Source organism: Gossypium arboreum, chromosome 8 (genome assembly GCF_025698485.1).
Source record: "Gossypium arboreum isolate Shixiya-1 chromosome 8, ASM2569848v2, whole genome shotgun sequence".
NCBI lineage: Eukaryota > Viridiplantae > Streptophyta > Magnoliopsida > Malvales > Malvaceae > Gossypium > Gossypium arboreum.
In genome coordinates this window covers 5,460,917-5,486,354 of record NC_069077.1, presented here as the reverse complement: position 1 = coordinate 5,486,354, position 25,438 = coordinate 5,460,917, and the positions used below count along the sequence as shown (strand labels likewise).

The following is a 25,438-nucleotide window of genomic DNA, read 5'->3' as shown; positions in this document are numbered from 1 at the left end:
AAGTTGCAGGTTATGTAAAATTTGTTATCTTAATTCTTAAATACGTGAATAGTGAATTTATGGTTGGTTAACTGAATAAAGAAATAAAAAGGGGGTAAGACAATTGAAAAGGAAAACGGAAATCAGAATAACAAGACATTCAAACAAATGGGGTGCAAGTTTATGGTAAACAAACTTCTTCTGGTTTATGGTTTATTCCTCTCAAATATTCCTCCTCCTCATCATTATTATTATTGGCACTAATCACCAAACAACGGGCTAGACAATCGTATTAGACAATTCCGTGGTTTAAGAATCTAAAAAAATTATTTCTTTATTTAGTATTTACAAAAAAAAAAAAGCACATTTAAGGGTTTTATAGTTTGAACTTTTGCAGCCTTTAGACCATAACCTCATTTTAAATATTAGATTATGAGATATTCTTTGAGTGAAAAACTATATAATAAATATATTTATAAAAAGTTAATATAATAAAAGTTGAGATAATAAATATTATGATAATAAAAGTTCAAATCTCATTTTTCTTATTGTATGCATATATTATTTTAAATTTATTAAATATAGAAAAGATATAATACTTTCAAAATAAAATTTATTACAGTTTTAAACATATTATATTACTATAGATATATAAAAATCAAATTTGTGACAAACCAAGGGCTTTTGGTAAGGTGTTTTGATATTCAATCCAGGTACTTTTCCTAAAGCTGAAAATGAAACCAGTAAAGTTAAAAGTAGCTAGTTTTTATGACCTGGAAAGCATGCAGGGAAATGGTATTTGCATGCACCAATCATTTTTTTTAACCCTTAAAAATAACTGAAACGTCATAGGTTAACATAAAAAATAAAACCCTACCCATTGTATTGTCTCGTAAGGGTTTGTAAGGGTAATAGTTCCTGTATCAAATTAGTTTTTCATACTTTAAATTTATTTATTAAACTTTTATGAGGGTAGGATTAAATTAGTCTCGTTACTATTAACTATATCAATTTAATTATTATATTATAAAAAAATTAAACAAAAGATCAAATATCAATAGAATTAACATTTATTGTTTTAAAAAGTTATTATTTTAAAGATTTTTTTATAATTTTGCAAATAAAATTTTTGTTTAAATTTAAACTATAGATGAAAAAAATTCATATAATTTTTTAACAACAAATGTTAATTTTGATACAATTTGAGCTTATTTTATTTTTTATAATAGTACATAGACCACTTGCTTACATCAGTGAAAAAGAAAGGACCTAAACCACTTGGCTGACCTTGCTATGTTAACAAAGAAGACATTTGATGGTAATTTTGAAAACTTGGGAACCGAAAAATATCTACACATTTCTACTAGAAATTTCAATAACCTGCAAGATGACTATATGCTTAGGTTTAACGACTTGTCTATTTCAATGTTTTGACCCACCCTTGATCTTTAATATGAATACTTCTTTGTAATTTGCTTGAAGAGAAATTTTTAATGAATTGTGTAATTGTCAAAATCATAGGTTAGCCTGTTGAACACCAAAGCCAAAAACCCCTATCTTACCAATGGAAGCAATGCCGTGGCAGGTTGATCTAGTGAAGTTTATATTCATATACATATAAAATAATGCTTACAATAAATGGTGACTATCAAGAATTAGAGTTGTATTATAAAATAAGTTACTTTTCTCATTTTTGAACAGATGGAGAACATAGCAGTTGAAAATTCAAAATAAATGCAGCTAAAAGTTGAATAAGTTCAAGCAATTAGAAGCTTCATGGATATGGAAAAAGTAAAAGTAAATGATTAATTAGTCTGCAGTTAATTAATGAATATTGAATTAATAATTGATGCATTTTGATCTTATCTCCCCACATAGTAAATGCTGTTGTTGATCCAACTTAAGAAAACCTTTTACAGCATGATCTTAAATGTGGAGTGTGAAAGGAGCACATTGGATAAGGACAATGACAAAAACTTAAAACTGCTAATCAAAACAACTGGTAAACACATCCAAGGTTTAGAAGAATCTAATCATTTTTGTCCCATCTGTCGTTCAAAACAACCAGTTAGTCTATTTCAATAGCCATGCAGTGCCTGTAAGACCACTTTTTTCCATTGAGTTCAAATTTCCAAACACTAGTTTTCTTTTACTACATTTTGCTAAGACAAGCCGAGAAACAAAGTGAAATATTGCTGAGAGTTTGTGGAGATGAGTGCCTTGAGTGAGGGTCTTACCCAAATTCTGATACCTTTAGCTTCCTTGGTGGGCATTGGTTTTGCAGTGCTTCAATGGTTTTTGGTCTCTAGGGTGAAGCTCTCATCACAGGATTCAAGCAATGGATATAAACAAAAACTGATTGAATCTGATGAAGAAGAAGAGGGTATTAACAATCTTGAGATTTCCATCAAGTGTACGGAGATTCAACATGCCATTTCTGTTGGTGAGCTTTTATTTCTGTAAATTTTGATTTATAATGTCTGTTACTTTCCACTAACACTGTTAGTATTATGTTCACAGGAGCAACCTCTTTTCTCTTTACTGAATACAAGTATCTTGGTATCTTCATGTGTGTATTTGGTGCTATCATATTCCTCTTCCTTGGTTCAGTTAAGGGCTTCAGCACCAAAAGCGAACCATGCACATACAGCCAGGGAAACACTTGCAAACCAGCCCTGGCAAATGCCATCTTTAGCACAATTGCTTTCTTGCTAGGGGCTCTTACTTCAGTCCTCTCAGGTTATCTAGGGATGAAGATTGCAACTTATGCCAATGCCAGAACAACATTAGAAGCAAGGAAAGGTGTTGGCAAGGCATTTATAACAGCTTTCCGCTCTGGAGCTGTCATGGGTTTCCTGCTTGCAGCCAATGGCCTTTTGGTGCTCTATGTTTCCATCAATTTGTTTAAACTCTACTATGGTGATGACTGGGAAGGACTCTATGAATCTATTACGGGTTATGGTCTAGGTGGTTCTTCTATGGCCCTGTTTGGAAGAGTTGGGGGAGGAATATATACGAAAGCAGCCGATGTTGGTGCTGATCTTGTCGGTAAAGTCGAGCGGAATATCCCCGAAGATGATCCACGAAATCCAGCTGTAAGTTCCCACAGTCCCTCCTCATCTATTTTAGCATTTTAAGTCTTTTTTTCATAAGAACAGTCGACGTCTGGTAGATAGTTCTTGAGTTCTAACACAACTTTTAAACAGGTTATTGCCGATAATGTGGGTGATAATGTAGGAGACATTGCTGGAATGGGATCTGATCTATTTGGATCTTATGCTGAATCATCATGTGCTGCTCTTTTTGTTGCATCCATATCATCCTTTGGTATCAGCCATGAGTTTACAGCAATGTCTTATCCCTTGCTCATTAGCTCAATGGGAATTGTGGTATGTTTGATAACTACACTTTTTGCAACTGATCTGTTTGAGATCAAGAAAGTAAGTGACATCGAACCATCATTAAAACGACAACTGCTTATCTCCACCGTTCTCATGACTGCTGGGATTGCTGTCGTTAGCTTCTTTGCATTGCCATCAGAATTCACTCTCTTCAATTTTGGAACTGAAAAGGAAGTGAAGAATTGGTATGCAACCTGTAAACTGTTTTCCTCTTCATTTGAATTCACTCCCCTTTGCTTTATTTAATGATTATGTATAATGCAGGCACTTATTCTTCTGTGTTGCTATCGGATTGTGGGCTGGACTCATTATCGGTTATACTACAGAATATTATACTAGCAATGCTTACAGGTGAGGATGTTTGCGAGTCTTCATCGGTGTGTTAATTGTTAGATTAGAATTGATATAAAGCTTATGCTTACCGTCCTCTTTGAATATTTTTCCAGTCCGGTGCAGGATGTAGCAGATGCTTGCAGGACAGGAGCTGCAACAAATGTGATTTTCGGGTTGGCTCTGGGATACAAATCGGTCATTATCCCCATATTTGCCATTGCCATCGCTATTTACGTGAGCTTTAGCCTGGCTGCAATGTATGGAATCGCGGTGGCCGCTTTGGGGATGCTCAGCACTATAGCCACCGGTCTTGCAATCGATGCATATGGTCCCATAAGTGACAATGCTGGTGGTATTGCAGAAATGACCGGAATGAGTCACAAGATTCGCGAAAGAACCGATGCTTTAGACGCTGCAGGAAATACCACTGCAGCTATTGGGAAGGTAAGATTTATAAGTTACTTCCATGATCTTTTTCTTCAAATTCATCATTGGCCCTTCCACTAAAAAAATGCCATGTATTCTGCTTTTTCATCTCAGGGTTTCGCAATCGGATCGGCAGCCCTTGTTTCACTTGCTTTATTTGGTGCCTATGTTAGCAGAGCAGGCATCAAAACCGTAGATGTATTGACACCAAAGGCTTTCATTGGTCTCATAATTGGAGCCATGCTCCCTTACTGGTTTTCCGCCATGACAATGAAAAGTGTCGGAAGCGCAGCTCTCAAAATGGTCGAAGAGGTTCGTCGGCAATTCAATACAATTCCAGGACTAATGGAAGGCAGGGTAAAACCAGACTACGCAAACTGCGTCAAGATATCAACCGATGCCTCACTCCGCGAAATGATCCCACCCGGTGCACTCGTTATGCTTACTCCACTTATAGTAGGAATCCTTTTCGGGGTCGAAACTCTCGCTGGTGTCCTAGCTGGTGCACTAGTTTCTGGTGTCCAGGTACGAAACATTTCCATCACTTTTACCAGCCTATGTTCATATAAACAAACGCCATGATCAAAATTTGTGTTGCCATAGGTTGCCATCTCAGCTTCAAACACAGGAGGAGCATGGGATAATGCCAAGAAATACATTGAGGTAAGCCTACAAATTGTTTTATGATGTTGTAAGCATTGGGTTTGTCTTGCAATTAATGGTTTTATGTGTTAAAAGGCGGGAGTTAGCGAACATGCAAAGTCATTGGGACCAAAAGGTTCAGAATGTCACAAGGCAGCAGTGATAGGAGACACAATAGGGGATCCACTGAAAGACACTTCAGGTCCATCACTCAACATCCTCATCAAGCTCATGGCTGTTGAATCTTTGGTCTTTGCTCCTTTCTTCGCCGCTCATGGAGGCTTTCTTTTCAAATTCATCTAAATTTCAAGCTCCTTTTAACAATAAATACATACATGCATGCATATATATATATATATCAACAGTAGAGTTGTAAGTTAGAGGATATGGGGAACTTTTGTATTAAGAATAAGATATGTAAAGGAAAGGCAGGCCTTGCTTCTAAGTTAGTTCTTATATCAACATGGTAAGTTTATGATTGAATAAAAATGATTTTGTTTTGAGGAACTTTAAAAAATTGCAAATGGTTAGATTCCAACTTCAAATCTCAAAACAATTTAATATTATCTTTTAAGGAATTTATTTTTGAGGGATAAATAATAATAATATACAAAATTTTAGCCATAAATATCAATAATGACTTTAGGCAATGGCGTAGCTATGTCGGGGTTGGTAGGTGTTCATCTCCTAAAATAGAAATTTTTTTTATTTAGGACTTTTAAAATTTATAAAAATTTTAAGAAAAAGTCTCATATTCCACATGTCAAAAAGAACCATCAGCCTAAATTTTTTCTCAATCAAGTTCATATTCCACATGTCAAAAAGAACCGTCAGCCTAAATTTTTTCTCAATCAAGTACATATTGTTTATATGATGCACATGATAATCCTGATAGGCGAATCCAAACAATAAAAACTATCGAATGTAACTAAGACGTCGTAAATAAAAGAGAGCAGAACACGATTGAATCGTTAAGCACTAACCATAAACAATCCACGACACTTCCGAAAGAACTTTAGTCCTTAGGATGAAACTTTTCCATAAAATAATTGTTCCCAAGATCAACTAACTGAACAGGTTGCATAGGTTTCCACAAAATCATAGCTCTATTCCAAAAGGCATTGAGTCCTAATCTTCTTTAAGTGCTCAAAACGAACTTCTCCTTAGGGATAGCCACCCTCCTTGTCAATCTCCATGCCAAAATTTAATCTTTAAAAAGACATGATTAGGGTAATAGAGTTAAGGAAAAGGCTGAAATAAAACAAAAGCAGGGATTAGGGCTGTATAATACGAAGCCCAATAGAAAGAGAGACCAACAAAAAACCTTTTGTCTCCGACTAAAAGATCAGATCCAAAATAAGAAGATCCATTGCCGTCGCCCCATCCCCAACTACACTTGCGATTTGAAGCACCTGATTGGTCCGAACAACTCACCCACCCAGTCAAAACTCGCCAACTCGCCCTTATTTATATACTCACCAACTCCCTCCCTCTGTTTTACTTTGACTGAAGATTCATTTCTTTTTTTCTTTTAGGGTTAATTAGTTTTAGTGAAGGAAAAAATAAATCTAGATCATGTTTTTGTTCGATTGGTTCTATGGGATTCTTGCCTCCCTCGGTCTATGGCATAAAGAGGCCAAGATCTTGTTTTTAGGGCTTGATAATGCTGGCAAAACCACGCTGCTTCACATGCTCAAAGATGAGGTATTTTCATAATTCCACCCTTTATGAGTCTGGGGAATTAGATTTGTGTTCAATTTTGTTGGTTTTTTTCTGATAGAGTTCTAATATTTCGATCTAACAATGTTTTGAATGCCATTAAAAGTTTAATCAAAATTAAGGCTATTTAACATGTTCTACTCTTGTACTATTGATGGGATTTTTGTAGAGATTAGCCGTTAGCTGGAAAATTTTTATTTTATCAAACGAAGAAAATAAAAAAAGGGGTGCTTGCTCTATTTTTTTTGAAAGTTAATTCGAAGTTGGGTTTTAATGGGATTTGGCAGAGATTAGTTCAGCATCAGCCAACACAGCATCCCACATCAGAGGAATTGAGCATTGGGAAAATCAAGTTTAAAGCTTTTGATTTGGGAGGCCATCAGATTGCTCGAAGAGTTTGGAAAGATTACTACGCCAAGGTACATTTCTTTTACCTACAAATCCATCTGATTAGTTGCAATTTGATATGCGTGTGTGTGTGTTAGGTGTTCATTAATGATGTGCAGCATAGACTTCATCGTTTGGAAATGTTATTCATTGTTTAATTGAGCATTAGGTAATAAATTCTAAAGTGCATAAGCGAATTGTTATTCATGTTTGGTAAACTATGGTAATGTTTGTTGGATTACATAAATAGGGATTTTAAAAATATGGGTAATCGGGTCTGGTTGGTTGCTTTTCTTCTTTGTTATTTCACTTGAGGATCTGTGCGATTGCAATAGTGTTTGTCGTAGTAGGCTTCTCCAAGTGTGCCTCTATAATCCTAGATAATGGTTCTTGTGATTATCTGATTCATGAGGGGCAAAGAATGAGGATGGGGAGTTCGCTGATAACAGCTTTAATTTTAACAGGAAGTTGTTTTAATAGTACCTCTTCACACAATACGATTGCATTCTATGTTAGTGCAGTAACAATATGAAGATTTCAGTGTAGGAATATTGTAAAAGTAACAAAATGGGATTCTCTATGTGCACTCTGGTTCTTCATTTTGTTCGAACTCTTTCACAATAGATTCATTCAAGTTTTTTGATTTTTGTTTTTACGGATGTCATGTTAGGAAGGGGAGCATAGTTACCGTAATTTGTTTGAATTTGTTTGTAGGTGGATGCAGTTGTTTACCTGGTAGATGCTTACGACAAGGAGAGGTTTGCTGAGTCGAAAAAGGAGTTGGATGCTCTCCTCTCTGATGAATCTTTGGCTAATGTTCCATTCTTGATATTGGGTAACAAGATCGATATACCATATGCTGCCTCGGAAGATGAGTTGCGTTATCACCTTGGCCTGACCAATTTCACCACAGGCAAGGGTAAGGTCAATTTGGGAGACTCCAATGTTCGTCCCCTCGAGGTATTCATGTGTAGCATTGTCCGAAAAATGGGTTATGGAGATGGTTTCAAGTGGGTATCTCAGTACATTAAGTAGGTAGCTAAAGAGAAATCAGACATGCTATGCTTTCTTTCTTAATGTTATTTTTATACTGGATTTAGTTGGGTTATCCCTTTCACTTTTTCTTCCATTTTTGTTTGAATTGGTAAGCATACCTCCCCTCTACGAAACAATGAGACATATAAGTAATTGATGATTTGGGTTAATTTAGAGGGTTCCCCTTTCACTTTTTCTTCCATTCTATGTTATCTCTTTTTGCATATGAAGTTATAGCCTCCTTTTTCAACAGTTCTCCATTATTCTAAAAGTATTCAACCATTTCAATGCCTTCTTTCTTCCGAACTACTAAGTGAGTTTCTATCATCTCAAAGGACCGATTCTGGTGACCACCATATGAATGCTTCTGAGGTGAAGAAATGCTGAGGAAGCACAATATATATATACACACACACTCATCATGAAATTATCATACCTCTACTTACCTATGTTTCAAATGCAAGGTATGATATCATTACAACGCCCTATTTTCAAATGGATCAAATTGTGAAACTAAGGTAAATTAGCAAGCTTCTTCTTGAGCAACTGCAAGAATTATGGCAATCTGGTGCAAAACAATGCTAGCTGCAACAAATGAATCAATGGTAAACATGATTAGTTAATTTAAGCATATACGATGAATGAATTTCCCATCTTTTCGACAAAACCAGGTTTTAACGGCTTCTCTTACACAAATGACGGAATGTGAGACAAAATATTGTCTGGTAAGCCACTGATCCTGTCTTCTTTCTTTGCTTGCTTCTTTGTTTCTATACCGTCAGACGGCCATTGATAAGTGTTTCTTCTATTGAGGCATATATAGTATCATGAGGCTAGGGGTGACTTTTATAGTCCCTCTATAGTTCCAAATTTTATATTTTTGGTAAGAACACCACTATGGTTATTCTCAATTTCAATCCTCTAAAAAAGTGAAGCAATTTAATCTCATTAATTTCAAAAGTGAATAAATAAACACAAATAACCATGAAAATTAATATTTTCTATCAATGGTATCTAATTCTAATTGATTTGATTGATTTAATAACAAATTAATCTCTCAATATTGATTTAATAACAAATTAATCTCTCAATATTTACATGTTCACAAATTTGATTTTTGATTTTAAAAAGCTTATTTGAAAAATGTATAAAATTTTAAAAAAATGAAAATGAAAAATGAATATATAAAATATTTGTAGTTTCATATATATATATATATATATATATATATATATATATATATATATATATATATATACGGATAGAATATGTAAATTTTGAGAGTTAAAATTGTTTTATTATCAATTAAAGTTATACAAACTATTAACGTTGTGATTAATTGTTCTTAAATAATCATTTTCGAAATTGAAAAAGTTAAATAGCTTAAGTGCTTTTGTGTCATGAGAATGCAATATATTAAATTTTCGAACACAAGATTCACAATAATCACACTAACAACAACAAATTTTATTAATCAACCTCTAAAATTATTACTCAATCACGATGTTAGGAATCTCATACAAAATCAATAATCCTAAAATTATTCAATAACTAAAATAAATAAAATTTGCATAGAAATCTTAATCTATAAATTTATAAATTTTTATAAATTTATCAATAAAATATAAAAAGAAAAAGAAGAGTTGTTACCAAGTTGGGAGTTCAACATAAAGTATTGAAACATTAAATGCCTTTAATGTAAAAATTCTAGAAAGAGAATAAAAGAAATTTGAAAAAAAAAGTGACTCAGTGTTGAAAGAAAATAAAAAATTAAGGATTCTTACGTTTTTATTGGGAGAGATTCATTTATTTTTATATAAAATAATTTATTTTCAAAAATTTGTGGGCCTTTTTCGAATTCTTGTGGAGTTATTTTAAAAAAATTAAATTAATACATCAATTATATAAAAGTTTTAAAAATTATAAGTAATATTTTCATTTAATTTTTATGGGTCAACTCACCCCACAATCTTCAACGTGACTTCGACTAATCTCTTTCATTTTCATATTCAACACATTTATTTTATTTTTAAAATTTTAAATATTTTTATAAATATATTTGTTTTATATTATTTTTAAAATTTATATCTTTTGAACTTTTTATGTATTTTTATTTTAAATTTTTATAATTATAATTTTTGAATTTTGAAGACTAGGTTCTAATTGAGATAATATGTAAAATATATGAGGGATAAATTTGTTAAAATTTTTAAAATTAAGATCAAATTGATAAATTCTATAAAATGTTAAAAGGCAAAAATTATTATTATATCAATAAAAGAATAGTACATCAATATTTTTAACTAGTCATCAAACTAGTCATCAAAGCATTTTAACGATGGAATGACTATAAAATAAAATTGAACTAACATAAGTAATTAAATTTAAAAATAAAATTTGAATGACCAAAACAAAAATCATTAAAATTTGGGCCACTAGCTCTAGTTTACCCAATTAGTTTACCCAATTAATATCATTAATACTGAGAGGGCAACAATGGGCAGAGAATAGATAACTAAATCAAAAGTAACACCCTCTAAATAATTTTCTCCATCATTGAACTTATGTTACTACTAAACTCTAGGTGTATATTTGTAACTCTCCAAATTTTGAGATGTTCAGTTTTGACCTAAAATTTTTAAATCAAGTCACTTAAAAAAGTTAAATTAAGAAATTTTCGAGAATAAATACAATAATAAATTAGCTCTTTTTAATTATGATGTAGTTATCTATTAGAATTAGTAATTGATTAGTATGAGTGTTTAGTAATTAAGGCCTATGGATTAAATTGTAAGATTAATAAAATTAGTAGGGTCAATGTGAGAAAATTAGAAAATAACATTTTAGAGAAAAGAGATCCTATTTTGGAATTTACCCAAGCTCCTCTAAGCAAATTGCCTATGTTGAAAATTTGTTAAAAGGAAAGGGTTATTCCTCTCCCATTTGCCAAGTTTTTCTTCAAAAAAAGAATGACCAAAATTCTCTCAATTTTCAATGAGTTTTCATGCTTGAAGTATACATTATGAAGATGGGGCTTGAAAGACAGACAGTTTCAGGGACATCAACACAAATCATGTTGGAATAAAAAGAAATTACTGTAAGGGTTACCAGGTTTTGGCATTGGAAAAGGATAGGAGGCATGTTGATACCACCAACTCCAATACCAAAATCAAAATTCTTGAGAATGGACGTAACAGCAGCAGCAGCAGCAATAATCCATTGAACAAGAGATGGGATTTCTTCATATACAGTATCTTCTCTAGAACCAAAATAATACCAAAGAGAAAAGCTTGTAAGGGACAATATCCTATCGTTATTCCCAGTTAAAATCTCATTAACGAAATTAATGAAGCTAGGTCTTCGCTTGTTCTCTTCTTTCATAGACAACAAATCTCGGTTGAAAAATCTTAGATATGGTTTGTTATTTAAGTATATACAATGAATCCAAGTCCAAACTCTTTTCCATCTTTTCGACAAAACTAAGGTTTTGACAGCTTCTCTTAGTTCCACAAAGGACAGAATGTGAGACAAAATATCCTCTGGTAAGCTACTAATCCATGCTTTGCTTTTTGGTCTTTGATAAGGGTTTCTCATGAAGATTTGCTTCAGCTAGTATAACAAAATAATTTAGCTAATTTTAGTAATTTCTGCTTTGTTGCTAAGTTCTAGAAATTTTTTTTAGAAATTATGAATATTTTAGTATTCTATTTTTAGTTGTTGAATTTTTTTTCAATATAAACACTAGTTTTCAGTTCAATAAAATACACTTTCAATAAAAATTATTTTTACTTTCCTTTTGACTTTCTTGTTTTCTTTTCGCTCTAAAGTTTTTTCTCAAAAAACTCTAGTATTATAGCTATCTTCTCGAGGGAACTGTTACTAAAGGAAAATATTTTGTCTTCCTTCTCTTTCTATGGATTCAAAAATTCCTTTCACTGCACATGCACCACCCGGTAAAGGTTACCATGTCTGGGTAGTAAGGATGAAGGCTCATCTAAAGGCAAATGATCTTTGGGAAGATGTGGAGACTCATCTAAAGGCAAATGATCTTTGGGATGCTGCGGAGGAGGATTACGAAGTTCATTCATTATCTATCAATTCGACTATGGCGCAAATCAAGAATCACAAAGGAGAGAAAATCAAGAAAATCAAATGCAAGAGTTACATTATTTGCTGTAGTCTCATCTGAAATCTTTCTCAAAACCATGAGAATGAAATCAACCTTTGAAGTTTGAAATTTTTTGAAGGAAGAGTATAAAGGAGATGAAAGAATTAAAGGCATGAAAATGCTAAACTTGATAAAGTATTTCGAGACGATGAAGGAGTAATTCGACAAATTGCTTGGAATCGCAAACAAAATAAGATTATTTGGATTTGAATTTATTGATTTCAGATTAGTTCAAAAAAATTCTTATAAATGTTTCTGAAGTATTGAAGCTACCATTTTCTCTTTGGAAAATACTAAAGATCTTTCAAAGGTTAGTTTAGCAGAATTGATGAATGCTTTACATGCACAAGAGCAGAGAAGGCTCATGAAGGATTTGTTGAGGATGCATTAGCTGTGGAAGCTCAATACAGTCAAGGAGGAAAGGGAAAGAAAGAAGGGAAATTCAAGTTCTGATTCTTCAGTTACAGTATAGGAATAAATATGATTTCCCCCCTTGTAAGCACTACGGAAGAATGAGGCATCCACCTTTCAAAGGCTGGAGAAAGCTAGACCAGCAATGTGAAAAGTGCCAAAAGATGGAACATCATCAAAATTTTTGCAAAAGCAATACTCAGCAAAAGATTGTCACACAAGTGAATTTGTAGCAAAAGAATGTTGCTCAAGTTGCTAATAAAGAAGAGGAGGAGCAACTCTTTGTGGTCACTTGCTTGCAATCTGTCGAAGTGAAATGACTCATTGTCATTGGTTGCACCAATCATATGACTTTTGTTCGTGATCTTTTCAGAGAATTGGATAATTCAGTAGTTTCCCAAGTAAAGATTGGCAATGGAGAGTACATTCTAGTTAAGGGAAAAGGCACTGTTACAATTAAAATTTGTTGAGTGATGGCCAGTTAATTCAAAAGGGTTTCAAAGTTATCTTTGAAACAAATCAGTGTTTAATCAATTATGCAAATGACAACGATGTATTCAAAATAAGATAATAGTTTTGCACTTGATCCATTAGAGGAGTAAGTCGTATTCTCTACAACAAATGTCCATGTTGAAGTTTGGCTCAAGAAGCTTGGACATTTCAATCATGCAGCTCTTGTGAATTTATAAAGAAAGTAATTGGTTCAAGGTCTCCCTTGTCTTGAATCTAAAATTCTAGATTGTAGAGCTTGCCAACAAGGAAAGCAATGGAGACTTCCACTCAAGCTATTGAAAAGTTGCAAGCCATGGTGCAAGATTTGAAAAAAAAAAATGACGCGGAGTTGAAATTGATATTGGAGATGCATAGACGTGAATTTACTGATTCGAGAGATGTTCTGGAAACGAGAGATTCAGACTACAAGGAATGGGCCCGTGTTCAAAGTTTGAAATCCCGCCTCGATGAGCAATATTTGAAGTTGTGTGTTAAGAAAGCTAATGAAGCTGAAGCGATATCCCAGCAAAGGTTGGCTGCTGCAGAAGCTGAAATTACCGACTTGCGACAGACATTGGAGGCTTCCAAGAGGAATAAGGCTAGGCTTTTTGATACTTTGAAATCCAAAAATGACGAAAATGAAGCTTACTTATCTGAATTAGAGTCAATTAGACAAGCATATGATGACATGCAGACGCAAAACCAGCAGCTACTGTTGCAAATTACGGAGAGAGATGACTATAACATCAGGCATGTTTTGGAATGCGCAAAGGCAAAACAGCTGCAAGACACTCTCCTCTTGGAGAAACATAACATGGAAAAGAAGATTCAACAATCCAGTGCATCCCTCAACTTCTATGAGATGAAAGTTGCAAAAATGGAGGACCAGGCGACCAGCTGAGGTTCTGGTCAGACCAGGTTCACAAACTTGAAGAAGAAAAATCTCAAAAGTCAGTTTCATTAGAAAATAAACAAAAATTATTGTCAGATGTGAGAAACTCATCTCATCAAGCAAGGGAGGCACAATCTAAAATTGAGAAAAGTCAATTCGCATTGGCGGACTTGCAGATAGAATTAGAGAAGGAAGGTTGAGTTGGTTTAAAGTATTTGCAAATTTGAATTTCAACTAGCTAATATATTTACCAAAGCTTTGCCCAGTAACAAATTTGAGTCTTTCAGATAAAATTTGCTTCAGCTACTATAACAAAATAATTTAGTTAATTGTAGCAATTTTTCTTTTAGTAGTTTATTTTTAGTCAATGGCTGTTTTTTTTTCTTTTCCTATATAAACACTAATTTTCAGTTCAATAAAATACACTTTCAATAAAGATTACTTCTATTTTCCTCTTGTCTTTGTTTTCTTTTCACATCATTTTTTTCTCAAAAACTTCAACAGTTTCAAGTGGCTTTAGAAGCTAAAATTTTTACTAGGTTTTCTGAAGTAAAAAGCTTAGAATTATATTTCAAGAAAAAAATTGAAATGTTCAAATAAAGATATCCTAATTATGTTGTTTTATTCAAATAAATCCTTTTTTTTTAAACAAGCCCTTTGTCTTTTAATAATTTAGATAAACCCTTTATCTTTTAACAATTTAGATGTAAATTAAAGTTTAAGAACTTATTTTGTATGTATAAAATATTTGATGACTTAAATAATAAAAAAATTCGTAAAATTTTATTAGAAGCAAGCCGAAAATGCTTAGAAACATAATTATTTTTATTTCTGAACTTAGAATAAACCACCCAATTTAAAAGTATTATAAAACTTTAGATTATATTCTATCTTCTCTACTCAAAAAATAAATTAATTAATTTTTATATATTAAATTAAAAACAAATTATTTTTTGTTAAAATTTCATTAATTTCTACCATTAAAATATAATTCTTATACATCAAAATGAAATAACCGTAACAATAGATGAAATTTTATTAAATAAAACTAATTTACAATCTAACTATTAAAACAAGTGTCTCTATAGTATTTTAAAATAAAAATACCTTTATTTCTAGACATGGCATAAACCACCCAATTTATTGGTAGAGAAAAAGAAAGAAATTATCTCCAAAAACCACGTACTAAAAAGATAAATCACCAAGTTGGTTCCATTGAACTCTTCCCTGGTCCATACTCTTTATTTCTCTACTTCAACTCATCTCCATTCTTCCACAAAAAAAAATTAATAACAGTGTACAGTTTACCTGAATTCCATGGTTCTATAGGGCAAGCACTGAGCATAGAACCCCATAAAAGTAGCATACTGCATGGCATAACATAAACATGCATCCATAGATGCTCAAGTTTAGTAATTTTTCCATGACTGAACTCGGAATCTGGAAGATGAATGAAGCATGGTGGGCAATTTTTACTTTTCTATCCTTTCTGAACCGGGAAACCTTACAAATCAGGCAACCTCCAAAAGCCTGAATAACTAGAGTCACGTAAAACAATATGTAATGACACATAAACAAATGCGATCATTTTTTAGATGATCCGAACCCACCAAACCCCATCATAGCTGCCACATCAGGATCAATTTCAGGTTCCTCTTCTGCGGCCTTCTCTTTCTGAAAGCCAGACAAAATCGCAATCAATCATTATTTTGAGAAGTAAAATTCTTACTATTGAGGAAACAATAACAAGGAAATTAGATATAGGCTCTAGGGAACGGCTTAGAACTGAAAAAGCAGGCTTGCTTACAAACATTTCAATATGAAAAGCAATAACCTAATGGCAAAACAACAACCAGGAATTTATCAAATCTAACTACTGACCTTTTTCTCTTTCTTTCTTTCTCGTCGTTGGCGCTTTCGCTCTTCCTCTTCTTCCTGCTGTTTGATGATCCGTTCATCAAGATCTACATAAAAATAGGAAGGTGGAATGGAGTAGAGATATCAATCATCTTAAACTAAGCTATAATCAAAGTCCAATTCCAACTAGTTAGGAACTGAGACAAAAGTCACCTTGCTCTGTGAAGCTTCCAGGAGGCTTTCGCTTTTTTAATTGCTCAAATCGCTCTTGAACCTGCATGCAGCAAGCACAGAAATTGACAAAGTGCAACTTAACATCGTTTCTTTTGGCCCTACAAATTATATCATTATATGCCACAGATTTTATTTTTGACAATCTCCATGCATCTATACTACTGAGTTGATGTCACGTGTTAACCGGACACCAACTTAGTTGGAAAAAGACTAAAAAACGAAACCTTTAAAACAATGATTTTATTATAAGGATATTTATTTCTTTTAATAATTTTATATATATTTTAAATTAAATAGCTTAAAAGCTTAAAAGAAATCTCAAAATGGATGAGTGGTTAAGTTAGAAGATTTAAAATCCTTTGGATACAATCCTGGGTGTTGATGTTAATTTTATATGATTTTTTTCCTTGAACTGAAACATGGGTATCACATAATCTAATACATAATAAGCCTTTAGGAAAAGGACATATAGCCTTTTCCTCTAGTTTTAGATGGAAGCTCGGAGCTCCAATCCACCCAGCACTTTTCTACCAATATTATGAAACTCTTACTACGGTCACTCCCAAGGATGCACATATCTAATGGATTGCATTTCTATACTTAAATAATTTATTTCTAATATTAAGAATGCACAGCATTCGTTGAATAACAAGATTCTGAACTCAACAACTTGGACAAATTAATTGTTTTAAAAAAAGCACATAAAAATTCCCAACTAAATACCTGTTTAAGGGATGCCCGTTCTACTCGCATGGACATGCCTAAAGCTCTTTGATCTGAAAAAAGAACCAGGAGCAATCAGATTAGTGGAAAACTAATGTGCATGTCTATACAAGTCAAAACACATCCATGAGATGATAAAACAAGAATCTCTAGAACATCACATACGTTTCTTCCCATTGATGTGATCCAAGTAGTTTGCAGAATCTTTCACAACACACTCGCAAACTGAGCAATAGTATCCAGCCTGTCAAAAAACCAATTTAATGAACACACCTTATACAAAGTCTTGACAGAGCTGATAAATTTCTGATTAAAGAAAACCGCAATGCTTCAGATGAAAAGTTGAGTTACCCTCTGGGCTAAATGAAGCAATGAACATGAACCAGTTAGAGAAATACAATTTGCAATCAACAATGAACATCAAACACCCAGAAATTAGATAGTAACGTAAGTTCAAATGAGGAAGAAAATGATAATAATTACCTGCTGACTTAAAGGTGCTACTGGAGTAACAACCTGCAGAAAGTAAAAAATCAAATAAAATGGTGCAATATAAACGTAAATTATGAATACATACCAAGTTCAATCCAAGCACTTATACTAACCTGAGTTTTACCCAAACGAGACTCAAGATCGACTTCATAATCCCTATGCTTCAGGGGTTTCCTTTGCACTGGAGGGCCTTTTGCTGCATAGATAGACATATAAATATTTGATTTTCACTGTGCAGATTCCATTTCTTAAATTCAAACATAAATGCTAACAGGTAAGAAGCTAATCAGGTTTATTTAAAAGAATTGAAATCAATCACCTTTGGATTTATTTCGGCCTTCTACTTCCTGAATCAAAATCAAATTTTTTAAAAAGAAAATCAGCAAAAGGATCGATCAAGCTTAAAAAAAAAAAAAAAAAAAAGAGAGGTTGTGATAATAAACCTGTTTCTCACGCTCTCGAGCGCGTTCCAAATATTCTTCTCGATCGAATTTCTTTCTGAAGGTATTATCAACACCAAGAGTCTGTACAAAATATAATAAAAATAAATAAATACCATAGCTAAAGACGTAAAAGTTGAAGCAGAAGAAAAAGAAAAAAAAATTGTTCTTACATTATTGTTGGCAGCCATCGATATTGATCCCCAAACGGAAGACGGGAAGAGTTAATTGGCTTAGATTAATTCAGAATTATAGAGGGGGAAAGGAATAAAAATTTGAAAACCCTAAAAAGTCGAGCGAAATTTAATTGTTCCCAAAGTTGAGTCCAGAAAGGGGTTGAAGGGAGAAATTCGATTCCGATCAATATCGTTAAAACGGTAACAACTTGCGGCCGTTTTCAGCTTTCATTTGGTTAAATGGGCCAAGTATTCAGTGAGAGTTTTCAAATCTTTACTCAAAGCCCAATTCGACCCATATATATATATGAAGACTTGAATGAGTCCAATAATGTTTTCAAAATAGGTTAAAATATGGATGTATGATCGAATCGAGTGAAAAATTTCAAGTTAATTGAGTTTATAAGTCTTATTTTATCATTCTAAATTAATTTTTTGAATCTAATTAAGTGAAAAGAAATTCGAGTCGAGTCGAGTCGAATCGAATCTAATCGAATTGAGTAAAATTGTTTGAGTTAAATTAAAAAAATTAAACATGCCAAATAAAAATATTGTTATAGTATAACTAATTTTATGTTAGAGCTCATAAATTTGAGACCATATACATTTGAAAATTTTTCAAACAAAAAAAAATAATAATAATAATATACTTGAATATGATAAATTTGAATCATTAATTAGGTCTCAAAATTATTATTTAAAAAATTAAATTTTAAATTTTTCTATATATTTTTAGAATTTTTAAATTTTTAAAAAATCAAATTTTGAAATTTTATAAATATTTTTGAATTTTAAAATTGTTTAAAATTTTTGAATTTTTTTTATTTTTTGTATTTTTGTTGAGAGAGACCAATTTGCTTATTTTCAAAGTTGACAGGACCAAAAGAGTATTTACACCAATCTGTTATTTAAATTATTTGAGTTATTCGAATTGTAAAATTCTACTTGACTCGAAGTCGAAACTCAAATCCAGTTATTCGAGTTGACTCGAATAATTCAAATAACTCGAAATTTAATTTTTTTATTTATTTTTTCGAATTGAATTGAGTTTTGATCACCCCTAGGTTAAAATATGCTCCAAACTATTGTAGTCTTCGTATATTTAGAATTTAATTGTTCTATTTTGATTTTCAAAATTTAGTTTTTCTACTTTTAGATTTCAAAATTTTGATTCAATTGTTAAACTATTAAAATATATTTTTTAAAAATTAATTAGTGTGACATTTTGAAATGAAAGAAATACTCAGTCATGTAACTAGAAAAATAACATTGTAATAAACCTGAATTTAATGGAAGAACTTTAACTCTGTCAATAATTGAACTTGCATTTTAAAATCTATAAAGTATAAGGACTACATTTCTTGAAATAAAAGTAGATAGAATAAATTCTAAATATACTAAAATACAAGGACCTAGTTCATATTTTAAACCTTCAAAATATTAAAACATTAAAAAGTTCTTGTTATTATTATTTTTTGTTTTGCACTATTCTTAAACTATTCATAACACTCAAACTCTTAAATCGAAGGGGATAATACTCACTTAAGAATGCTTGAAAACATGTCATCTTGATTGTTGTAGCCGCAATGATGCGGATTGAGCTAAGAATTAATAGAATTAATATTTAGTGTATGGATATATAATTCTATACATTCTCAATAAATTAGATGTATTGTTATCTGATTATTATTTTTGGCCACTATTATAATTTATTAACATGGTATAAAATTATACACCATTAATGCATAACATACAAATTAGTTTTTAAATGCATTTGAAATTATATTTTCGAGTAAAAATTATATAACTTTTGGAAAATATTTACATTTAAAAAATTAAAATTTTTGCATTTGTAGTTTTCTTTTCAAAATTTTAAAATATTTTTGGATATTTTATATAATTTTGGAAAAAGATTTAAATTTAAAAGTTCAAACTCTTGCATTTTTAGTTTTTTTTCAAGGTTAAAATATATAAAAGTATCTGAGCTTGACAATTTGTACTTACTTGGTATATATATATATATATATATATATATATATATATATATATTAGACCTAATTGATACATAAATTTGGAAATAATAAGCCAACTTGGTACATTTTTGGGTACTTAACTAACACTGTTAGTTTTTCATCTCAACTAATTAAATTATGCCATATGTATTAAACAACCAATCATATTATGTCACGTGTAAAATCATTTAATTTTAATTCTTTTCAATTTCTTTTAATTTTATTGATTAAAAACAAAAAACCTTTAATTAATTAATTAACTTTTTTCAATTTTCTTTCTTTCTTTTAATTTTTGATCCATCAATTTTTCTTCTCCCAACATCACCACTATTCTCCATCGTCGTCATCTTACTTTGCTAGTTAAGCCTTGACTTGGTGTCATTCACACACCTTTACCAACACCCTTTTCAACTGAAGCTTGAGTTCATTTTTATCATTGTTGAGTAACAAGCCTACATCTTTGAGCTTAGTAAAAAAAAAATTGGCTTGTTCAAATGTGCTAACATTACTCGTTATTTTTAAACTCTAGTTGTATCTTAACAAATTAGATGCATGAAAATCAAAACCCTAGGGAACCATACCCACTAGACACACCACCTCTAATAAAACCACCATACCCATCACTCATTTTTTATTTGGGGAAAACTGAAAATAAGAAACATAAAAATAGTCAGTAGAACGTTGCGTTTTGGGGTATTTCATGTTAATGAAAATGGTGCGTATAAGTTTAATGAAACGGTGAGTTTAGTGGGAAAAGCTATAGCTGTCATGTAACAACATTCCCAACTAACTTAGGTAACAGCCAAATTCTTTTCTTTTTTAACAGCAAAGCAAGAAAGGAAACAACTATGAAATTGGTTAATGAATTTCTTCCTTTTTTTCTCTTTTTTTCTTCGTTTTCTCTTTTTTCTTGTTTCAAACTTTTCTATTTTCTCCACAACGTGGTGCATCAAAGGTATCAGAGCCTATTGACCCTCCATGGTTGGTGATAGGGTCACTACTAGCTTGCAAAATGATGTTGGTCATCTTCAACAAGAGGTTGCCAAACTCTAGGGTGAGCTATCACAATGGGATACTAAGTTGGACTCTCGACTAAAGGAACTCAAGGACAATTTTAAAAAGAAGCCGAGATCTAAGCTTCAAAATTTATTTGAGCAATACTTGGGCAATCCAACTACAACTATGAGTAATGTAGCTGTTTAGGTTAAAGGAAAATGTATTTTGGGAGGTGTTCCACCTGGTTTCCCTTCCAAGAATCCACTAGATGCTCTAACAAGTTTCCCTTTCAAGGATTCTTTAGATTCCCATCCTTTAGTGGAACTAGGGACTTGAGGAACTCCTTCGCATTCAAGTCTTTTGGACTAGAATTCTTGATCTCATAAGCTTGAATGCTCCAAGTTTGATGGTTCAAATTTTAGAGGATAGTGGTCTAAGCTAAAACAATACTTTGAGGCAGAAGGTGTAGTCGACACTGCTAAGTTCAGATTGTGATGCTTCACCTTGAAAGGAGAGCACTCAATTGACATCATTTCTACACCTAAAAATACGGAGGGCTACATCTATTGAATTAGACCTATTATGCACATAGCTTGAAGGAACGCTTTGGTTCTAATACGTTCCGAGATCCTATGGCTAACCTAGTTTCCTTAAAGCAACATGGATCAGTTGAGCAATTTCATGATGCCTTTGTAAGTTTATTAAACTAGCTTTAGTTACTTGAATCATATAATTTGATTATTTTTACCAATAATCTAAAGTTAGAAATTGGTCAATATCTACAATTGTTTAAGCCTAAGTCATTAGTAGAAGGCTTTCTAATTGCTAGATAAGTAGAGAGAATTCTTCTCAATTTCTATAAGAGCAGTCTTTTTACTAATTTTGGTAATCCATCTCGACCCCTTACTGTCCCACCTACATCACCTTCACTGGTTAAACCGATTCCTACTGCTAGCTCAATCCATGTTGCCTCTAGTTCTCAACCTACTACAAAAAATGCCAATGTGTCAAACAATGAATTGTCACTAATTGAGATTGCTGAAAGAAAATGGAAGGGTTTATACTTCTGGTGTGGAGCAAAATATACTATTGGTTATTAGTGTGTAAAGTCCCAATTATATAAACTTTTATTAGAGTTGCATTCTGATGGAGAAGGGAGAGGAGTTTCAGGAGTATTTGGAGTAGTTAAAAGACCTTCTATAGGAAGAAAGTCCACCTTAATCCCTAATTTTATTTTTACACGTATTTTAAGGCTTTTAGGATCATAATACCATGAGAATTACAGCTAGGCTTGGGACTACTTGGGTTATCATTTTGGTGGATTCTAACTGTACCCACAATTTCATATATGCTAAAATGGTTGGCAAATTGTCCCTTCTAACATGGCAGCAAGACTAGGTGAAAGTAACCATTGTAGATAGGATTTCCTTTTTACTAGTAGTACTTATTGTTGAAGTTGGTCTCCATGCAGTACATGCAGCCAAGGAGCAACACATGCACTCGAGCCATGCGTGCAACAGCTGAAGCTCAATGTTACTGTCCATTTCAGTTTGTTTTGTTACTTTAAATGATGTTTTGTAACTTAGTTGAGTTAGAACCAGGTTGTTGATGGACTTGATTGTATTTTGTTGACATTTGAGCTGATAAAATAGCTTCACCATGTGTACAAGTTTAGTCTTTCAAGTTTCAATGTAATTAGTGGAGTTAGGTAATGTTTAGATGATGTTAGCCTTACTTTGATCAGAAAAATATTTGATATTTGTATTGGCATTATGCCATTATTCAATCTTAATGAAATTATCATCATTTTCATTCAATATACTCTCCATTTTTCTTGACTTTGTTTTCAATTCTGCTTCGAATTCTGTTTGTTTCTTCAGCAAGTCACGAGTCTTGTTGTGCAAGCCTCTATGTTCTAAGGCTGTTCCTTGTTCATAACACCAATAATTGGTATCAGAGCTGTAATCTCAGTGGACCTATTCTGGTTGAGCTACAAAATCGAATAGCTTCATCAGGCTTCTCACCAACTACACCACTAGTCTGCAATGGAGAAGGCTATCACATATGAGTGGTCAAAATGAAGACCTACCTGCAAGCATTCGACCTATGGGAGGTGGTCAACTCAGATATTGAACCAGCACCACTCAGAGCCAACCCAACAGTGGTTCAGATCAGGCAGCATGCTGATGGAAGGACCAAAAGGTACAAAGCCATGTCCTGCATCCAAAATTGTGTGTTAGATGTGATCTTTACAAGGATTATGGCCTGTGAGACACCAAAACAAGCCTAAGATAGATTGAAGGAGGAGTTACAAGGGATAGAGAGGACAAGGTAGTAACAACTATTGAACTTAAGAAGGGACTTCGAGAATTGAAAATAAAGGAGGAAGAAACTGTCAAGCAGTACTCAGACAGAATTATGGCTGAGGTTAACAACATAAGGCTCATTGGAGAGCGGTTTAGTGAAGCAAGGATACTGGAGAAGGTGATCTCAACCTTACCTGAGAGGTATGGGGTAAAAATATCTTCCCTCAAAGATTCAAGGGACCTGACCAGCATCTCTTTGATAAAGCTGATCAATGTTCTCTATACACAAGAGCAAAGAAGAGCCAGCAGACTGGAGGAGTACCAAGAATGTGCCTTCCAAGCCAAAACTAAGCCAGCCTCGAGCAACTCTGCCTACAAAGGCAAAAAGACTTGGAGAGACAAGCCTAAGTTAGATGCTTCAAGAAGAAGGGATCAACCTTGTAGGCATTGTAAAAAGCTTGGTCATCCAGAGGCCAATTGCTGGTTTAGGCAAGATGTGCAGTGCCAGTACTGCAAAAAGATAGGCCATGTTGAAAAGGTTTGCAAAAGCAAAGGCAAAACGAGGCAGGGTCAGCCACAACAGCCAAAGTTGAAGTTCGAATAACTGAAGAGGGCAGTGACCATGAGGAGCAAGTCTTTATTGTGTCATTCTCAGTTGCTCAAGACAATATCACAAATAGATGGCTCTTAAACAGTGGTTGCACCAACCATATTACACCAGATGCTGCCATCTTTAAGTCATTAGACAGAAGCTGCAAAACCAAGGTTAAAATTGGCAATGGCCACTTCATCAAGGTAGAAGGCAAGGGAGATGTCTTGATATGAACTCCAACAGGTAACAAACTTATTTCAAATGTGTTGCTAGTTCCTGAAATTGACAGAAATCTTCTAAGCATTGCTCAACTGCTAGAGAAAGGCTATTCTATTGTGTTCAAAGGTAAAGAGTGCCAAATTAGTGATCCAAGTGGATCTGTGCTCATGTCAGTCACTATGGTTGATAAAAGCTTTGTTGTTGACTGGAATAAAGCCTTAAACTCAGCTTATACAGCTTCTCTTGATGAATTCAAGCTTTAGTATCAAAGGCTTGGTCATGCCAACTATAGATTAATAGACCAGCTAACCAAACAAGATCTAGTTCAAAACTTTATCAACTCAGTTGAGAAGAAGGATATTTGTGAGGTGTGTCAGCTAGGAAAGCAGGCCAGGCTGCCATTTCCTTCAAACAATGCCTGGAGAGCCTCAGAAAAGCTGCTGCTTGTGCATACTAATGTGTGTGGCCCCATAAAGACTCAGTCACTGAATGGTAGTAGGTATTTCATTTTGTTTATTGATGATTATTCGAGACTTTGCTGGATTTACTTTTTAAAGGACAAATCAGAGGTAACCTTAGTGTTTTAGAAGTTTAAGGCTACTGCTGAGACTGAAACAGGCTGCAAGCTTAAGACTCTAAAGTTTGATAATGGAACTAAGTACACCTCAGCTCAGTTTCAAGCCTTTTGTGATGAACAAGGCATCAAACACCAGCTTACCAATACCTATACACTTTAACGAAATGGTGTTAGTGAAAGAAATAATAGAAGCTCAATGGATATGGCGAGGTGTCTACTGTTTGAGAAGAATTTACCCAAAACCTTCTGGGCTGGGGCAGTTAACACTACTGTTTACATTCAAAACATGCTATCAACCAAAACTTTGGCTCATAAAATACCATTTGAGGCTTGGTTTAGGTTCAAACCTTTATTGGCTCACCTGAGAGTCTTTGGCTGCATATGCTATGCACATGTCCCAGCTGTGAAGAGGGATAAATTGGCCAAAAAAGCACACCTAGTATTCTAGTTGGCTACAGCACAGTCAAGAAGGGCTATAGGATCTTGGATCCTTCAACAAACAAGGTGCTTGTGAGCAGATATGTGATATTCGATGAGAAGTCAAGCTGAAATTGGGAGAAAAATGAACCAGTGGCTGTTTCTGAAGACTTTATGGCTGATTAAACCGAGGCTGATCAAAATGGTCCTGAAATGGACATTGATGATGAACCAGTCAGAGGTACAAAGACATTGGCTGAGATTTATAAGAGGGCTCAAGTAGCTTAGGTAGAACCAAGCTATTTTGAAGAGGCTAAAGCTCATGAAGATTGGAAACAGGCAATGGCTGATGAAATTGCTATGATTGAGAAGAACCAGACATGGGAATTAGTTGCAAGACCAGCCAATAGGAAAGTCATTGGGGTGAAATGAGTTTATTGAGCCAAGAAAAATGCTGATGGGAGTTTGAATAAGCTGAAAGCAAGGCTAGTTGTCAAGGGGTTCAACCAGAA

General features: G+C 33.2%; 4 protein-coding genes, 1 non-coding gene and 1 pseudogene across 5 annotated transcripts; 5 read left to right on the top strand and 1 right to left on the bottom strand.

The window, feature by feature from the left end:
* The first annotated feature begins 1,926 nt into the window (after positions 1–1,926).
* Positions 1,927–5,298, top strand: LOC108470008 (pyrophosphate-energized vacuolar membrane proton pump-like). The gene is made up of 8 exons (XM_017771182.2): positions 1,927–2,422; positions 2,500–3,074; positions 3,186–3,565; positions 3,645–3,731; positions 3,827–4,157; positions 4,254–4,664; positions 4,743–4,802; positions 4,878–5,298. The coding sequence occupies exons 1-8, from the start codon at positions 2,191–2,193 to the stop codon at positions 5,082–5,084; spliced, it is 2,283 nt and encodes a 760-aa protein (XP_017626671.1). The 5' UTR covers positions 1,927–2,190; the 3' UTR covers positions 5,085–5,298.
* A 656-nt stretch (positions 5,299–5,954) lies between these two features.
* On the top strand, positions 5,955–8,092 carry LOC108467446 (GTP-binding protein SAR1A). The gene is made up of 3 exons (XM_017768059.2): positions 5,955–6,485; positions 6,788–6,919; positions 7,602–8,092. Exons 1-3 carry the CDS (start codon positions 6,357–6,359, stop codon positions 7,920–7,922), a joined length of 582 nt encoding a protein of 193 aa, XP_017623548.1. The 5' UTR covers positions 5,955–6,356; the 3' UTR covers positions 7,923–8,092.
* Positions 7,261–7,384, top strand: LOC128279881 (small nucleolar RNA snoR83). The gene has a single exon (XR_008270073.1). It is a non-coding gene; the product is annotated as a small nucleolar RNA snoR83 (small nucleolar RNA).
* A 5,132-nt stretch (positions 8,093–13,224) lies between the features above and the next one.
* Positions 13,225–14,332, top strand: LOC108468628 (E3 ubiquitin-protein ligase BRE1-like 1; annotated as a pseudogene).
* Positions 14,333–14,975: 643 nt separating this feature from the next.
* Positions 14,976–18,039, bottom strand: LOC108467804 (uncharacterized). Its single transcript, XM_017768586.2, has 10 exons — positions 17,805–18,039; positions 17,635–17,715; positions 17,511–17,538; positions 17,305–17,387; positions 17,183–17,215; positions 16,865–16,943; positions 16,700–16,752; positions 15,956–16,016; positions 15,767–15,849; positions 14,976–15,559 (listed from the first exon to the last, which is right to left on the bottom strand). Exons 1-10 carry the CDS (start codon positions 17,820–17,822, stop codon positions 15,470–15,472), a joined length of 609 nt encoding a protein of 202 aa, XP_017624075.1. The 5' UTR covers positions 17,823–18,039; the 3' UTR covers positions 14,976–15,469.
* A 5,194-nt stretch (positions 18,040–23,233) lies between these two features.
* On the top strand, positions 23,234–24,195 carry LOC108468629 (uncharacterized). Its single transcript, XM_017769506.1, has 3 exons — positions 23,234–23,690; positions 23,777–23,923; positions 23,987–24,195. The coding sequence occupies exons 1-3, from the start codon at positions 23,234–23,236 to the stop codon at positions 24,193–24,195; spliced, it is 813 nt and encodes a 270-aa protein (XP_017624995.1).
* The last annotated feature ends 1,243 nt before the right edge of the window (positions 24,196–25,438 follow it).

Excerpts from the sequence above, each read along its gene's own strand:
- LOC108470008 (XM_017771182.2), top strand. The coding sequence starts at position 2,191 with ATGAGTGCCTTGAGTGAGGGTCTTACCCAAATTCTGATACCTTTAGCT. Across the intron at positions 3,566-3,644 it reads GAAAAGGAAGTGAAGAATTG|GCACTTATTCTTCTGTGTTG; the intron begins GTATGCAACCTG and ends TGTATAATGCAG. Across the intron at positions 4,158-4,253 it reads CCACTGCAGCTATTGGGAAG|GGTTTCGCAATCGGATCGGC; the intron begins GTAAGATTTATA and ends TTTTCATCTCAG.
- LOC108467804 (XM_017768586.2), bottom strand. Across the intron at positions 16,753-16,864 it reads TCACATCAATGGGAAGAAAC|ATCAAAGAGCTTTAGGCATG; the intron begins GTATGTGATGTT and ends TTCTTTTTTCAG. Across the intron at positions 16,017-16,699 it reads AACGGGCATCCCTTAAACAG|GTTCAAGAGCGATTTGAGCA; the intron begins GTATTTAGTTGG and ends TGCTGCATGCAG.
- LOC108468629 (XM_017769506.1), top strand. The coding sequence starts at position 23,234 with ATGGCTGAGGTTAACAACATAAGGCTCATTGGAGAGCGGTTTAGTGAA. Across the intron at positions 23,691-23,776 it reads CAAAGGCAAAACGAGGCAGG|TTGCTCAAGACAATATCACA; the intron begins GTCAGCCACAAC and ends TGTCATTCTCAG. Across the intron at positions 23,924-23,986 it reads CCACTTCATCAAGGTAGAAG|TTCCTGAAATTGACAGAAAT; the intron begins GCAAGGGAGATG and ends ATGTGTTGCTAG.
- LOC108467446 (XM_017768059.2), top strand. The coding sequence starts at position 6,357 with ATGTTTTTGTTCGATTGGTTCTATGGGATTCTTGCCTCCCTCGGTCTA. Across the intron at positions 6,486-6,787 it reads TTCACATGCTCAAAGATGAG|AGATTAGTTCAGCATCAGCC; the intron begins GTATTTTCATAA and ends GGGATTTGGCAG. Across the intron at positions 6,920-7,601 it reads GGAAAGATTACTACGCCAAG|GTGGATGCAGTTGTTTACCT; the intron begins GTACATTTCTTT and ends ATTTGTTTGTAG.